Source organism: Budorcas taxicolor, chromosome 18, assembly GCF_023091745.1.
Source record: "Budorcas taxicolor isolate Tak-1 chromosome 18, Takin1.1, whole genome shotgun sequence".
NCBI lineage: Eukaryota > Metazoa > Chordata > Mammalia > Artiodactyla > Bovidae > Budorcas > Budorcas taxicolor.
Window position 1 is genome coordinate 36,231,619 of NC_068927.1, and position 17,362 is coordinate 36,248,980.

The 17,362-nt window shown below is 39.5% G+C and overlaps 1 protein-coding gene across 2 annotated transcripts in view; it reads left to right on the plus strand.

Moving 5' to 3' along the window:
* Positions 1-4,017: 4,017 nt before the first annotated feature.
* The window catches only part of CBFB (core-binding factor subunit beta), a 47,646-nt gene continuing 34,301 nt past the window's right edge, over positions 4,018-17,362 (plus strand). For both annotated transcript variants that reach the window (XM_052655347.1, XM_052655346.1), the window contains exons 1-3: positions 4,018-4,330; positions 4,559-4,645; positions 9,511-9,627. In XM_052655347.1, the coding sequence (XP_052511307.1) occupies positions 4,253-4,330; positions 4,559-4,645; positions 9,511-9,627 (282 nt within the window). In that variant the 5' untranslated portion in view covers positions 4,018-4,252. The remainder of the gene's footprint in view (positions 4,331-4,558; positions 4,646-9,510; positions 9,628-17,362) is intronic.

Below are 17,362 nucleotides of genomic sequence, written 5' to 3' on the forward strand. Positions count from 1 at the left end.
CCACAGAGCTAAATATATGTGATGTGGGTGAAATTTTCTTTTATTAATTTCCTTTAATCCAGTTTTTAAAATAAGTGAAAAAAATTAACAACCGTTAAAAAAAAAAACAAGGCATACAGAGTTCAGCCGAGGAGATGGCCTCCTTCGGCCTGCGGCTCGTTTCCCGGTTGTCCTGGCTGTTTGGATGCCAGACAATGCCGAGTGTGGGTTACCCTGTGGCCTGGAGTTGCCAAAGGCTGTCTGTGGTGCTGCTGTTCTGGGTCCGCCTGGCAGACTCTCCCATCCCTTTCCCTCCAGACGGCATTCCCCAGCTCTGTGAGGCTGACAGTTAGAGTACTCTGTCCTGCTCTGTACTCCCACTGCTTCCAGTCCAGGTCCCTTGAGCTTAGAAGGGATATGTCTTGACCATCACCCTTGTCAAAAAATTCATGGTGGCTTTCTGCCTCAGCTGCTGCCATGGCTCCTGTGAAAAAGCTTGTGGCAAAGGGCAAAAAAAAAGAAGCTTGTTCTGAAGTTTTACCTTTGACTACACCTACCCTGTAAAAGGTAGCATCATAGATGCTGCCAATTTTGAGCAGTTTCTTTAGGAGAGAATCAAAGTGAATGGAAAAGCTGAGAATCTTGGTGGAGGAGTTGTTACAGTCAAAAGAAGTAAGAGCAGGATTACTGTAATGTCTGAGGTGCCTTTCTCCAAAAGGTATTTGAAATATCTCACCAAAAATTATTTGCAGAAGAATAATCTACATGATGGGTTTTCCAGGTGGCGCTAGTGGTAAAGAACCTGCCTGCCAATGCAGGAGACATACATAAAAGTCTTGGGTTTGATCCCTGGGTCAGGAATATCCCCTGGAGGAGGGCATGGCAACCGACTCCAGTTTTCTTACCTGCGAAATTCCATGGATAGAGGAGCCTGGTGGACTACAGTCCAAGTGACATGACTTTGTGACTAAACAACAACAACTGCTGCTGCTAAGTCGCTTCAGTCGTGTCCGACTCTGCGCGACCCCAGAGACGGCAGCCCACCAGGCTCCCCCTTCCCTGGGATTCTCCAGGTAAGAACACTGGAGTGGGTTGCCGTTTCCTTCTCCAATGCATGAAAGTGAAAAGTGAAAGTGAAGTCGCTCAGTCGTGTCTGACTCAGCAACCCCATGGACTGCAGCCCACCAGGCTCCTCCGTCCATGGGATTTTCCAGGCAAGAGTACTGGAGTGGGGTGCCATTGCCTTCTCCGAAACAACAACAACTACATGATTGGTTATCTGTAGTTGCTAACAGCAAAGAAACATGATTGGTTATCTGTAGTTGCTAACAGCAAAGAAAGTTAGGAATTGCATTGCTTCCAGATTAGTCAAGATCAAGAAGAGGAGGAACTTGAAGGTTAAAACTCAATTGTCTGGAATACTTTGTATGAGTTCTTTTATACATATATGTAATATATATATATAATATTATATAATTTTTTTAACTTTTTAAATTTTTCTTCACCACATACCAGTTGCGGCATGTGGGATCTAGTTCCCAGATCAGGGATCAATCCACCCCCCTGCATTGGGAACACGAGTCCTAGTGATTGGACCATCAGGAAAGCCCCTCTGTATGAGTCCTTGAATAAAACTTGGGAACAGAATCAACAAACAGTTCATGTCTGGTCTGAGCATCTAGGCCACTCTAGTGAGATTTCAACTTTTATTTATTCCACATCTCCCAGGGAAAAAACAATTATTGCTGGAGTCCAGACACCAAGGTCAGCTGCAGGTCTGTGAGCCCTACCTGGACCCACTGTGGAGTAAGGGTGCTTCCTTGTGAATCATCATCTATCAGAGACAGAAATGAAAGGTTTTACACAAGTATCTACCCAAACAGAATATGGCGACATTGCATGGTATCACATGGGGTACCCTTTTTTCCTACTATGGAAGCCAACAGCAGAAACTCTACTCCCTTGACCACAGTCCTTGCTGACTGAGAGCAAACTCATCATCTTCCTCTTGTTCAAACAATTATTGTGTTGTCTTGGTGCCCAAAGTTCTTCTTAGCTGAACTGGGAAGATGTAAGGGAGAGGCAGCAGATGGATGAAAACTTCTCTTCCTCAAGAGTGGCTTGGTTCTGCCTTGGTAACTGGGGTAAAGGTTGCCTCACTTACCTCTTAACATAAAGTGCAGATACTTTAAGGCTGGTTTTGTCTGCGCTTTGTGCTGCACTTTGAAGTTTTCCCCTTCAGTTTAGGCCAATCTGGGAGATGGAAATTTTGGAGACAGAGAAGTGGATGTTTCCATCCTTTGTCAGGAAATGAATGCCATTGATGACAGTCTGAGAGAATTAGCAGTGAGAAGAAATGGAGAAAGGAAAGAGTCCCTCTCTGTGATTTGTTTACTTAAAACTGACACCTTTTTAGCTTTATTTTTTTTTAATTGGTTTTCTGTGATTTGCAACTGAAAAACACCCAAGGGAAAAATTCTGAGATACTTGGAGACCCAACAAAAGTGGTTGGTGACATCCATATCTATGTATACCCTTTCTATTTGTGTACATACATACATTCACACAGGCTTGGTGTAGGCCAGGGAGCATGCCCTTGGAAGGAGTTGATTCTATGTTTGCTACTCAGAAAGTGTGTGTTTGTTAAAACCACTGGCCTGCAGGTTTGATTTTGCTGAAAACTCTCCCCTTGACCTTGGGCAATCCATCACTAACTGGACCTTAGTTAGAGTGAAAAACCAATCCAGTTTGCCAGGAACTGAGTGGTTTCCTGGGACATGGGACTTCCATTGCTAAAACCAGGATAGTCCATCATCCTAGCTCAGTTCTGTATCTGTAAAAATGAGATTGGATTGGACTAGAAAGGGCTGGGAAAGTCTGCCAAATCCTGCATTCAGGCAGACATTGCCAATTGCCCTTGGCACTAACTCCTGTAAGTTTAAGTGCATTCTTACAATCCTTTGCCATAAGACCAGCTACTGTCAAAACTGGCACCTATTTGCCATACTTGGACTGAGTTTTTGACAAGCTGAGATTTTAAGGGTCAGAATTTATTGAGGACCAACTTTGAGTAAAGCTCTGCTGTAAATCCCATGTCAGGCTGTCTCCAGCCTGAGCTAAATGACTTCCCTAGAATTTGTGAATCTTGTCTTTTAGCATTTGATTGTACATTTGTGTAAATATATGAACCGGTATTGGGTTATTAATTCAGCTTGTTCTTTGTAAACTTAAATTTATTGAGTGTTCATCATGTGCTAAAACTACATAAAAGCTCTCATGCCAGCTAATACTGCGAGCTTGCAAGTGCCTGCATTTTGTAAAAAAAGCAAACTGAGGCTTTGTGGTCCAGTGCCCTAAGGGCCCCCATCCAGCAGGCAGGGGAGTGAGTGAGGTCCCATTTGAGGCCCTTCTGATTCCAACAACTCAGACCTTTCCACCATGATGCGAATTCAGTTGGATCGCTTTAGTCTCTTTCCCCCTTTAGTCTTTGATGTGCAAAGCCTGCACCCCTCCTGGTCGGTTTTCGGAATCTCCAAGGACTTAAGTTTCCAAAGGAGACTTTGGAGTCTCCTTCTAAGTTTCCAAAGGAGCCTTTGGAGTCTCCTTCAAAGTCTCCAAGGACTTAAGTTTCCTGGCGTTCAGGTGATAATTTGGGGTTACTCTGCGCTGCTGGGGAGCCCAAAAGTTCCAGGCAGCGTAGAGGAAAGACGCGTGTGCCGCTCCCTGTCTCCAAGAACAGGGCAGATCCCCCACTGAACGAAGTGGCCGGCCAGAAGAAAAGGGGCCGCGCGGCCGCGGGAGGAGCCGGGTTTCGCTGCAGTCCAGCGGCCCCGCAAGCGGACTTGCAGCGCATGCGCGGCGCGGGCCGCAGAGTTGTGAATGGTGCGTTTTGTTTGCCGGAGTTTGGGGCGGGCGGGCGCGCGAGGAGGAGGGGTGGGGCCGACGGGGGCGGGGCGGGGCGGGACGGGCGGGCTAGCGAGGTGGGCGGCGAGAGGAAGTGGCGGCGGCGGCGGCGGCGGCTGGGGGCGGCGAATGTTGGATCCGCGCGGGCGGTAGGCAACGGCTTAGGCGGCGGCGGCGTGGGCTGGGCTCGAGCGGGCGGCGGCACCTTAGACTCCCGGGCGCGGGAGCCCACGCGGGCGGGCGCCTGAAACAAAGGGAAGCGAGAGTCAGGGCGCCGCGGGTGGGCGGTCAGTCGGTCAGCGCGGAGCCGGCCAGCGGGTGCCCGCGGAAGCCTGGAGCCCGGCGGCCGGCGCGGCCTCAGGGCGGGAAGATGCCGCGCGTCGTGCCCGACCAGAGAAGCAAGTTCGAGAACGAGGAGTTCTTCAGGAAGCTGAGCCGCGAATGTGAGGTGAGGCAGGCGGGCGGCGGGGAGGCCGCGGCGCGCCTCGAGCGGGCCCGGGCGGAGAAAAGTTTGGGCGGTGCGGGCCCGGGGATCCCCGCGCCGGCGCGCCCGCGGAGGGGCAATCTCGCCCGGGCAGCCGTCTGCCCGCTGACTCTGCTTGCCCTTATCGGGGCGGCGCGGGGCGGACGGCGTCGCGGATTTGGCTCCTGATTTCGGGCCGTCTCTGCCTTGCAGATTAAGTACACGGGCTTCAGGGACCGGCCCCACGAGGAGCGCCAGGCGCGCTTCCAGAACGCCTGCCGCGACGGCCGCTCGGAAATCGTAAGTCGGCGGGGACGGGGGCGCAGGGGAGTGAGGCGCGCGCGGGTCACTTGTTGCACTGGGGCCGCCGCGGCCCAGGCCGGTTCCGGACGGCGCCGCGAACGCCGCGGCTCCCGGAACTGAGCGGGCGCCGTCTCACTTCCTACTCGGGATTCAAAATGCGAAACCAGACACTGGCGGGCCGAGTCCTCGCGGGGAGACGCTTCCCGGTGGCCTTCGGCGGGTGGATTATGTTTCCCACACACGACTCGGCGGACAGTTTGCCGCGAGTGGATCTCAAACCCGAGCCCAACTAAACCAGGAAAGGTCACTGTGTAGGCTGTGACCCTGATTAAAGAAAGGGTCGGGAGATTAGTAGGGAATATTAGTAGGAAGAAAACACCCGTAGGGAAAAAGAAATGGACTTCGTTCAAAATCGTTTCTTGGGCAATAGTTTGGTTCTTAAGCTAGATTTTGCGTAAATCTATGTGTGAAGCTATCTCTTTTTCATTAGAGCTGAGAATAAATCAGAGGGTAAATCCAGGTAAATCCAGTTATCTGTTGTCCTAAGAGAGAAAAAAAGCTCCACCAAAACGTGCCATCTTTTCGCATATTAAGCTTCAGGAGAATCGGAAAGAAATCTTTTTTTCCCTCCAAACCTAAAAAAAACATATCCCGCTTAGGCCTGCAGTTTTTAAAGAATCGCATGGGTTTGCAAAACCCATAGTCGATCTGAGGCCCTGTTTTAGATGCTAGCTTTGGTGCTTTACCTCCACCAAACGTTATGTTGAAAAAAAATTCAAGTATCCTAGTTCCTCTCCTTTTGGTTTGTCCTATTGGCGGTGCTAATGAGGAGAGAATGATGGAGCCAAAAAGTGCATTGGAAAAAACTAAAGAGTAGAGGCTGGTTGTTAATTTTTTAAGAAGTTGAGGCACTGTATAATGGAATCTGATGATCTGCTCCATGACTTGGGCCTGTGCGTCTTCACACACTTGAAGCTACAGGCGCAGTTTGAATTTAGGTTAACAATAGCAAGACATGTTGGACCATTTGCTTCTCCCATTCCCTGTACAGGAGAGAATATTTTTATTGAGACATAATTCACATGTCATAAAATTCTCCCTTTTCATCACTGAAATCAAGTTTATTTTTAAAAAATATTTTGATTTTAAGACAAAGGCTTTTTAAATTGTATTACAGATAATGAGAAGATATGGCCAACTTTACTAGGAACTCTAGAATATTTGGTCATTATTGCACATTATAAAAGAAAATGTCTAGCTTTTAGCCGGCTTCCTTGAGTAGTTGTGATTGTTATATGATTCAGATGTATAGGACAAATAGTTTTTAGTTTTGGCACTAAGTGGTAGAAGAATCTTTCCTTCCTTAGTTGGTTCAGTGATTATATCATCCTTTGTCTGGATTTCCTTTTGGAAAAGGTGGATGGTATACCCAACCAATGGATTTCTTGGAAGTAATTGATGTAAGTATAAAAGATGAGCTATAAAATGCTATTGTAATTTTTTAGAGCTGAGGGTTTTGGGGAAACCTAGGGAAATATAGTGAATAGGGTGTTTTCTGTCATATCAAATTTTACTGCGTGTGATTATGAATTGGAAGTATAAGTGTATTTGAATATATATGAATTCATAGTATATTTCAATTACTATATCGTATATAACATGAATTTACTGTTATAGCAGTATTATAGGTTGCTTGTATTTGTTATAAATTCCTCTTCAGGGATAAATCAGACATTCTAATTCTAGGCCTTCTTCCAAAAATCTGATCCTACAAATTTTAATAAATTCTTAATTTCTGACAAGTATTTAAGTTACAGAAGATAGGTAGTTTGAATTTCATCTAAGAATTGTGATTAAGACAGCACAGTTTAACGTGTTGAATAATATAACTTTGTATTTGGAAGGAATTTCACTTTTTCCTCTCCAGTTTTCTCCCTTTAATTCAATGTTAGCCATACTTAAATTAACGGAGTTTTAGCCTCTAGGGGATAGAGACCACATTAATTTCATATATGCCCCCTTTGTATGGGTTTTGCACAGTATCTTTTGTATCATAAGCACTTGATTATTTGAATTTAAAGGTAACTTCATTTAATGCCCCAAATTTATCTTACGACTTGTAAACAGGCTGTGGCTTTTACTTATTTGGTGGTGGAAAATAGGTGGGGAAAGCCATTTTTTTTGCTTCTATTTTAATAGCAGCCATGTATGATAAAAATACATAGTTCTCTAAACTATGTCCAACCCTGCTCTCCTTTTTTTTTTTTTATTATGAACACCTCCTTATCAGTGAGGTTAATGAAGAATTTATTTTGTATTTAGATGTAAAAAAAACAAGGCTGTGATGCTCATCTCTTCTTAGCTATAAAACTTAACAAGACTGTATCATAGCATGAGATAAGCATGATTATAGGTGAGGGGTAGAATCTATTTGGTAAAATCAGATATATTCCTTATATAAGCTCTTGTATTATAGTAAGAGTATTAAAAGATATCTTCAACACTAATGATTAATAAAAAATACTTATGAGAAGTATGGTGACTACTGTGAAAGTGGTAAAAACTTTGTAATCTTGAAGATGGAAGAATAAAAGGTATGTTGGATTGGCTCAAGTGTGCTATTTTACAATTTAATGAAACCTCATAAAATATAGTCAGGACATTCTGAGAATTCTCCATACAGCCACTTTTACCAGTGTGGATTTTTATGTTTTCAAATAAAAATTTCCCAACTCCTGTGTGTTGTAGATGTTCCATTAAAAAAAAAAAAAAGTTCTGTGGTCAGATAAATTTGAGAAATGGTATTCTAGAGTGTGTATCTGTTTTTACCACTTCTCCGGTCTCAGAGAGGTATGTTGATGAGATAATGGACATGAAGTGATGAAGCAGGAAATCTCTTCTGAGGTTGGCCTTCAGGCGGGAGGTGAAGTGAGGTAATAAGAGTTGCAGAATGGCTTTACTTAGCCCAGAGCTGATTTGGGATACACTGTGACCGAGGCGTTTGTTACTAGGTGACTACTGAAGAAACATGGCTGCCAGATTTTGGCAGGGTATTCATTCATGGACAGGATCTCTTATCTGTTCATTGTCTGAGACTGAAAGAGTTGGCTGTCTTCTTCAGCTAAGAATTACTTCTCATTGTATTTAGCAAATATATGTAGCATTTACTGGGTGGTGTTCTAAATACTTGACAAGTACTGGAAACTGAGGTTCTGAGAGAAGTGATTTGCCTCAGGTCATCCTAGGCAGTTTGCCTCCTAGAGTCTGCTTTTCACTTCAGTGGTTGTTTTTTAAACTTATGCTAATAGTTGGCAAAGTTCTTAAGGTTAATACCGTAATATCGATGTTTGTTCAGTCTCTATTCGTATAAGTATTTACCACAAGAAAAGGTATCCCAAGTGATTAGGGAAATGCCATTAAAGTTATCTATAGAGATTTAGCAGTTAGATTGACCACTGCACCTTCTAGTATGAATCATAGAAATAGGAAGTGCTGTAATTTTTATCTGTAAAGAATCTAAGCCCCTATCTTTGGGAACTAGTGGATAGCTGAATCAGCTAATGCTTTAAACAAATTGCCCAAGAATGTGAACCCTAGCTTTCAGATGAAGACTATGCTTGGAAGCAAATCATGCTTTAGAATTTTAATTAGTAATCTAAAACAAAAAGTTCTCTAATTTCAACAGAGTTTACATTTATTTAGATGATGAAAAGCAGAATTTAATGCTCTTTATTATTTCTTTTAGAATTTCCCTGGGAAAGAGGGACAGTGCTACTTCCATTTTTAACTCGGGGAAAGTATAGAGTTAAATTGCTCTGGGGCTACACAGAATGACACTTGACTGAAATGGTTTTAGATTGTTCTGTCTGTTGAGCTGTGCCATCCAAATCTTTTATAAATATTAGATGAATACTCTTTTGTTATTGTCAGATCCAGTTTTCCTAAAGTCAGATTTTTGAAAATACGTTTTTAAAAATTCATCCAAGGTTTTAGAGAGATGAGTACTGTCATACCACGTGCTAATGTATACTTGATCAGAGGAGAGACAGTCCCAAGTGCATTTTTTTCCAATAGTGAGCTATCAGTTAATTAACATTCATTCATATTCAGTGTGCAAGTGATTGGAATTTGGGAAACTCTGGATAAAATAGACACCTATGGGGATGAAAAAGTGTGTGTTTTTTAAGCTGAGCCTTTCCTGAAACTGGAATTTTTGTCTCTGAGAGTGAGTTCTACTGAAAACCATAATGGAGGGTATTGTCTTCATCTTATAAATTTTGGTTATTAAAAATCACTGAAAATGATATTTGGTTAGTTTATTCATGATAATGAGATCCTCCCAATGTGATATATCAGGGAGATATTTTCACTCCCAGTCATCTCCGAGGGCATTTTTAGCGTGGTTTTTGAAGCATAGTGTTTCTTTGAGCACGGAAACTCAAGAAAAATTAAACCGTCTCATTTACACAACTTTAAATTGTGGTATGCTTTAAAATTCAAAATATTCAGCTCTTCAGTGATTTTTTTTTTTTTTTAATATAAGTTCTTAAATGTAGTAATGGGAGCTTCTGGTTAGACATTAGCAGTGCGTTGTACTAACGTCAGCAAAAAATGACCTGAAAGAAAGTATTGATTCCATGTCTGATTTTATATTTAAGCAGCCAATGGCAAATGTCCTCAAAATGGAATCAGATGTTTGTAACTTAATACTTAAGAAAAATGACGAGTGCATGTTTTTTTACTTTTAAGTAATCTTGGTGCTGCCTGGCTAAAGACAGAAACTGATGTAAAAATAAATGACTGCCTGCATAATTTATGTAATGTCCTGCTCCTGATCCTGTTTGTATTGATTTTTCTAAAAGGCTTTTGTGGCCACAGGAACCAATCTGTCTCTCCAGTTTTTTCCGGCCAGCTGGCAGGGCGAACAGCGACAAACACCTAGCAGAGAGTATGTCGACTTAGAAAGAGAAGCAGGCAAGGTAGGAAACATTTCTTTGCAATTTGAAATACTGTGGATTGTTTTACTATTAGAGATTACCTGATGATTGATATTTTAAGAAAGAGATCACAGGTCTGATTATAGACGTGTGATCAGATTTGCTTTCATTCCATATTAAAAAGATACAATATAATTTTTAAAAATCGAGTGTTTTATATAATTTCATTGCTAATATCATGCTTATGTCATTTGCCACAGAAAGTTCTCACCCTTAAAGAGAGTAGTGTGCTTTTTTATATGTAACATTTGAAACCTAATTCCTTCAAAAGTGTGGACAAGAAATTTTTTGTTTTACTAAAACGTGTGTGACTATAGTGTTTTTTTTTTTAATGAAATTTAGAGAAAAATGGAAACAGACTTAAGCTTAAAATTTAATAGTATATACAAATGATTCATGGATAGGTTTCCACTTCTTAATGTAGCAAATTTAATTTTGAGGATATATGAAAACGTTAACATGGAAATTTTTTTTGTTCTGAGGAAAAGCTTCTGGGAAACAAACATCTTAAAATTTTTATGTAGGAAGTTTTAGATCAAAGATATGATAAGTGTAGGTAGAGATGTTTAAGTTAAGAGCCCTATTAAAATCTAAGTTAAATGAATTATGTGCTTTTGATGAAATGTTAATGAATAGTGTCTTGGATTGGTTCATCTTTTAATGTAGAAATTGACTTCTTGAAATAAAATATTTAAAGAAAAAAAGTTTTTTACCTCATTTTGTACTCAGTCTTTCTCCTGTTTCCTTTGCGGCATGTTTCTGTACTTGTTTTTATTAACTTGCTAAAATTCTTTATCACTATTTGCAAAATATGAGGAACATCTAAATATTCCTTTGAGGAACTTAAAAGATTTTTGTATTGGGCTGTATTATAAAAAGGATTTTCATATCTTGTATATATACAATGAAGAGTTGTGGTTTTTTTTCCTTTTTAATTTTGTGAAATAAAGTGTGATCTTTTGTGAGTTACAAACCAACTAATCTTTTGATGGGGAGAGGGAAAATAGATTACAGAGTTTTAAAATGCATAATAAGTTTGAAGTTTGCTTTTTTATGTATTAGACTTGTTTGCTTGGAAGATTAAAAGCGAATGTTCCAGGTTTTACTACTTGGTAATTAATATATAAAGGAGAAATTGGAAAGTAATGACAGTGTACGATTATTGCTTTTTTGTCTGTTTGGTATGTGAATGTGTGAATGTTGTTTTCCTTGTTCCAAACACTTCCTTAAACTTTTAACTTGTTAGCTCAGATACTAAAAACATATATCAAAAAATTTCTTTCCTCTCAACTTTTATGCTAAACTCTTCTAGGATTTCATGACTGACATCTCAATGTTACTAAAATCTTCTAGTAGTTAATAACTAGTAAATGGGTGTTAATTCTACTAGAATATGTTTGCTTGAATTAATGATATCTGTTTAGTAGATTGAAGACCATATTTTCCTTGGACTTAAGCCGTTGAGATGTTTTTAGTTATATGATCAGCAAGAACAAAAACCTTAGATAGCTTGTTCTAGAATTTAGAGAATGTGTTTTCAAATATATCAAGAAAAATGATAGAACTGATGCAAGAAATCTGGAAACTTATATTTTATTAATATTTGTTTTGTGATTTTCTTCTGTAAAGTGCCAGAGTAAATATTTTCAGTTTTGCAGGCATATGATCTCTGTTGCAACTTCTCAAGTTCGCTGTTATGGTGTGAAAGGAGCCATAGACAATGTGTAAACAAATGAACGTGGCTGTGTTCCAAGGATGGTAATACTGGCAGAAATCTGTATCTTTCCCTCAGATTTAAATTGGTAAATGTTTGTGTATAGATGATACATTTCTCATATATAATTTTACCAATACTTTCTACACCAGTAGAATCTAGGAAAAAGAAAGCATTTTAATGAAAAAAAAAAACCAACAACATTTAAAGGGAAAAAAACAAAACCCTGCTAGTATTTCGCTGTTTACCACTAGGACAAGTATAGCAATGAATTTACAGGAAAGATACTAACCCATGTTTTCTCATCCATAGAGCTCAGGCTCTTATTTCTCTTCTGATAACCATTAGCGTTTATTTCTGTCCCTATAGGATTAGAAGCAAAGCGAATTGAAGCAGTTTCCCTAAATGTTAATTATTTGCCTCTGCTCCTTATACTAAATCCAAAATCAGTGTCTCTTCTTCCACGTACTTTCAACCTGGTTAGGTCCTAAAGCAGCTTAGTTCTCTTCCCATTCAAACCCAGCTTTGAGAAATTGAGCCTTTAGAGTTACATGTAAATTGAGGTTTAAGTCCTGGCTTCATATACTACTTCATTTATTCTGTGACTTTGGACAAGTTATTTAATCTTTATGGTCCTCAATAAAAGGTTAATGAATGTGTCCCAGGGTGGCCCTAGTGATTAAATAAAATAGTGTATATAAAGTGCTTAGCTCAGTAACTGGCAGAGTTATTCAAAAATTCATTCATTTAGAAGGTCTTTGTTTAACACCTATTATGTAATTTAGTGAGCACTGTTCTAGGCGCTTGATATATGAATAAACAAGACAAAGATCCTGCCCTACAGGTTGTTTTGTGGAAGGAATGGAAGAACAGGCAGTATGCACAGTATATAAGTTACGTAGTATGTTACAAAGTGATAAATGCTCTGGGGGGGATAAAAGGAAAATTAGAATAAAATAAGGTTCATCAATGAACAGGAATGTTTGCAATTTTAAACAGGATAGACTGGGTAAAGAAGATCATATTTGAGCAGAGACCTAAAGGAAGATAGAGAATGATGAGCAATGCAGATATTTGAGGGAAAGGTGATCCAAACAGGGGACGTAGCCTTGTATAGACCCTGGAGTGGGAGCTTGCACAGTGTGTTTGTTAAACAATAAGTAGGCCAGTGCGGCTGGAGTACACTGACCAAAGAGGAGAGTAGTAGAAGAGATTAAGGAGATAGCAAGAAGCCAGTTTATATGACTGTGGGAGGCCATGGGAACAACAATAGACTTTTATTCTGAGTGGATTGGAGAGTAGTTTCTGCTTTTTTAGCAGATGAATTACATGATCTGCCTTTAGTTTTGAAAAGATCACTCTAGCTGCTGGGTTAACAGCAGTTTTAGCAGGCAAGAGTGAAGCAAGGGGACCTGTTGGGCTGTTGCAGTAATCTTGGTGAGGGACCAGGGTGGTAGCACTGGACACGGTGAGGAGTCATAGTCCAGGAATATCTGAGATAGAGCCAACAGGATTTGCTTATAGATTGGAAGTGAGGTGTGAGAGTCAATGACTACAACTTTTTTTGGCTAGAGCAACTGGGAGTATGGGATTGCAGTCATCTGAGATGAGAAAAGCTGTGGGTGGAGCAATTTTGAGCAGTTTAGGGCATGTGAGTTTGTGGTGGTAGCTTGTTGCAGCTTCTGTAGTTTAGGGCATGTGAGTTTGTGGTGGTAGCTTGTTGCAGCTTCTGTTTTCAACACTCACCCTTAACTTAAATGATGGCACAGTTTTTTCCTAAGTGACCCTTTGTCTGCTTATCTCAAGATTTCAGTGTCTTTTTTTAAAAAAAATCAGCTTTATTAAAGTATAGTTTACTTACCAAATAATGCACTCATTTTAAGTGTATAATTTGAGTTTTAACAAATGTGCACATCCATGTAAACACCACCCACAGTCCAGATAATATTTCATCCCTTTCTGCCCTTTCACAGGAATCTGAGAGTAGCTTAGCTGGCTGGTTCTGGCTCAGGGTCTCCCATGAGGTTGCAGTCCAGCTGTTGGGGCTCTTCAGTCTCTGAAGGCTTAATTGGAGCTAAAGGATCCCCTTGCAAACTCACTCACATGACTTTTGGTTGGTGGCTTCAATTCCTAGTCATATATTCCTTTCCATAGAGAGAAAAAGAATGAGGTCATCCTGCTTTTTATGACTTATTCTCTGATCACTTTTTTCTTCTTGTTCATTAGAAGCGAGTCACTATGTCTAGCCCACACTCAGCAGGGAGGGAGGTGGTTTATTCACATATATGGGAGGAGGCTGGGATCATTGGGGCCATCTTAGAGGCTGGCTTCCAGTGTTCACTTAAATCTGATGAATTCAGGAAAAAAATTAGAATGCTAATAGGAAACAGAAGTTCCATATTCTCTTAGATTTGAAATATGGCTTTATGATCTAAGAAAATGGGCTTCACAAAATCAGTCTTTTTATTCATTCTTTCTGCCTTTGTGTTTGTTGGACTATTTTCAAACCTAGAGTCTTCAGTAAGAAGGGTCTGTTAGTGGATAACTGACCATCAAGTCAGAGCACACACTTTTATAGTCTGCCTTTCAAATATATTTAAAACTTTTGCACCCAGGTACCTAGTGAGCTGTTGACAGATAAAGCTGACTCTTTATTAACGGTCTTTCTTAGAAGAGGTTTAAAATTACACTGTATAGTGGAGAGAGCTCTGGATATGAGTCAGAAGACAATCACAATTGTTTTCCTTAGCTGTAAATGGGAATCAGAATGTCTTCCCTGTTCATAAACCTCATGTGAGGATTAAATGAAGTACCAGAATATGTGAAAATGCCTTCTTAATTGTCAAGCCCTATCCAAAGCTAGACTATTTGATAGGTTTGTAGAGTGAGATCGTAGATAATCAAGGATTTTCAGTGCTATAGAGGCCTTAGGTCAGCTTCACTTCAGGTAGCAGTACAGTGTTGGGAGACTACATGTTTCCCCAGTGGTCCATCCTGGTATTTTATAAACCTAGACAGCCAAAATGTTCATAATTCTCCGTTAACTTAAACTGCTTTCTTCTTCTTCTTTTTTTTTTTTTTTTGCTTTCTTCTAATTTAGCTGTCAGAAGACAAGGAATGCAACAGATTAGAATTTAAATCATTCTTGTGTGAAATTTTTGTTGGATCAAGCAACACCCTGTTCCTTTGATCTTTCCTCTTGGAACTTACTTCCAATTAATTTTTATTTCAAACAAATGCAAATGGTTATGGTTGACCATAAGTTATTAGTCTTGAGTGGTCAGATTAATGGTTTTTGCATGCATTTTGTGTTTTTTAAAGCCTCCTTAGATTTTAAAATTAATGATTATGCTTACTGCATAATCCTAGTTTGTGAGCATGAAGTTATAGGGTATAAAAATCTTATAAACTGAAGAAATTATAGTGCTATTGTTTGTTTTCTATTTTTTCTATGGAAATTGAATACACTATCTAGTTTTATCCAGATATACTACATGTGGTCCCAGAAAAAGGTTAAACTTTCTATAGTTTTTGCATTGCTATTTATTACTTACAATTTTAATTGATAGATAACAGTAGCAGACATTGGGAGTAGTTATAAAGTGGCATTAGAGCAGTTAACTTTTAAACTTTTTGATAAGTTATATGTTTTACTTATTTTTCTTTTCTGAACATTCATACTTAAAAAATCTTTTTATCATTCATTTTCATCAGCATAAAATAACAAAGCAATTTAATAGCCTTTGATTTAACGAATGAAGACAAAAACTCAACTTTAAATGTCTTCAGAGTTCTGTAACTGCTGCTTCTGGAGCGGTTTGCTTATTTGCTTGCAGAATCTTTGTCCCAAAATAAATATTGTGTCTGTTTATATACCATCCACAGTTTGGCAGAGTTTAGAGCACTCTCTTTAGCTTTGAGAAATTCCTATTCAAGCTCAGAAGCAAGTTTCTTTCCCTTCTTAGACAGCCCAGTCACTCCAAATAAAAGAGATCTGTGGTAACGCTTTGGAATGTGGTTTTCCCCAAGAGAAACTGAGGCAACTTTACAACTAGCTTGTCAGATATAGACTTTTAAGTGCTTCAGTTCAACTAAAATATGAAGTTTATTTTCTAGCGCTTAGTGCTAGATTTAGTGCACTGAAATAAGTAATCTGGGCTTTTTAGAAAAGTTTTATTTCAACAATTTTTAAATCCAGGAAGAGTTGACTGACTTCATGAATAAATAATAATGTTTAAAAATTAGAATGTTATAGTACCTTCCAGTTAGAGTTACATTAATTTACATATATGATAAGTGCCCCTCTGAAGTATTTGAAGATAATATATTCTTTTTTTCCCCTCTTCTCTCTTTTCTTCCAGTTTTACTGAGATAGAACTAGTATATAGCCCTCATCTTTTCCCCTTTTCTTGAATTGCATTGTTTGCCTGGATTTACCTTTTAGTGTGAAGTGTAGTCTTGGCCATATCTTAGTTATATTTTCCAAGTTAGAAAAGTCAGAATAGTATGTCTGAGAGAAACATCCTTAATCTTCCCCCTTTTTGTTTCTACTTCTTACCCCAATATTTTTGAGTGATTAATTCAAACTCTACAAGGATAAAGATGTTAGCAACTAAAGAAATCAGTTTTTGAGAAGGGCTGCTATGTCTCAGTTTTACTGCTTCTCATTGTAATTTATTTTTCTCAGTTGTCATTATTGAGATATGATTTATATACAGTAGAATTCACCTATTTAAGATATACAATTCAGTGACAAATGTGTGCAGTCAGTGGTGTGATTACCACCACAATAAAGATAGAGACTATTTCCGTAACCTCAGAACGTGCCCTCATGTGCCTTGCAGCCAGTCCTCCTGTCGCTAGCCCAGGCACCCATTGTCTGCTTTCCGTTACGTACTCTCTTGTCTTTTCTTGTTACTGAGCAGTGTTCCATTGTGTGAATCTGCTGCATTTTGTTTATCCATTTAACAGTTGATGGCCATCTGAGTTATTTCGCCTTGGTTTGGCTACTATGCTGCTTTGAATGTTGATACCCGAGTCTTATGTGGACATTTATTCTCATTTCTCTTGAGTAGATAGATACATAGGACTAAAATTGGTGGCTAGTTAATTTCATGAATATGAACTTTTTAAGAAACTGCCATTGTTAATCGCTCAGTCGTGTCTGACTCTTTGCAACCCGATGAACTGTGGCCCACCAGGCTTCTCTGTCCATGGAATTCTCCAGGCAAGAATACTGGAGTGGGGTGCCATTCTCTTCTCCAGGGGATCTTCCTAACCCAGGGATTGAACCCAGGTCTCCTGCATTGCAGGTAGATTCTTTACTGTCTGAGCCACCAAACTTCTCCAAAGTGGCTTTGCAATTTTGCATTCCAGCTAGCCATCTATGAGAGTTTCAGCTACTTCACATCTTTACTAATACTTGGTACTGTCAGTCTTTTTTTATTTTAGCCATTTTTGTGAGTTTGTAGTGGTATCTCATTTTGGTTTTAATTTGCCTCTCCCTGTTGACTTAATGATGTTCAGTATGTTTTATGTGCTTGTTTGCCATTTGACGAGGTGTCTGTACAGATTCTTTGCCTATTTTTTGATATCAAATTATTATTGAGATGTAGGAGTTTTTATATATTAAATACATGTGCTTTATCAGATATTTTTGCAGTTGAAGTTTTATTATGAGTCACATTTAAAGTAGAGATAGCCTAAAACATTATATTAGGAAGTATAAATACAGATTTTTGTCAAAACTGCCTCTAATGTAGTAATTTTGGCCTCCTTCGATTATGCCTCTCAACTTAAAAAATCTCTTAATTTTTAAACACAAAAATTTTTTGACTAGGGTTGTGTGGCATATAGGATTTTAGTTCCCCTACCAGGGATTGAACCCACCACTTCTGCATTGAAAGCCCGGGGTCTTAACCACTGGACCGCCAGGGAAGTCCCTTGATGTGCTTTTGGGTGTTTGTTTGTTTCTTTGAGCTTGTTGTTTTGTTTTGTTTATTA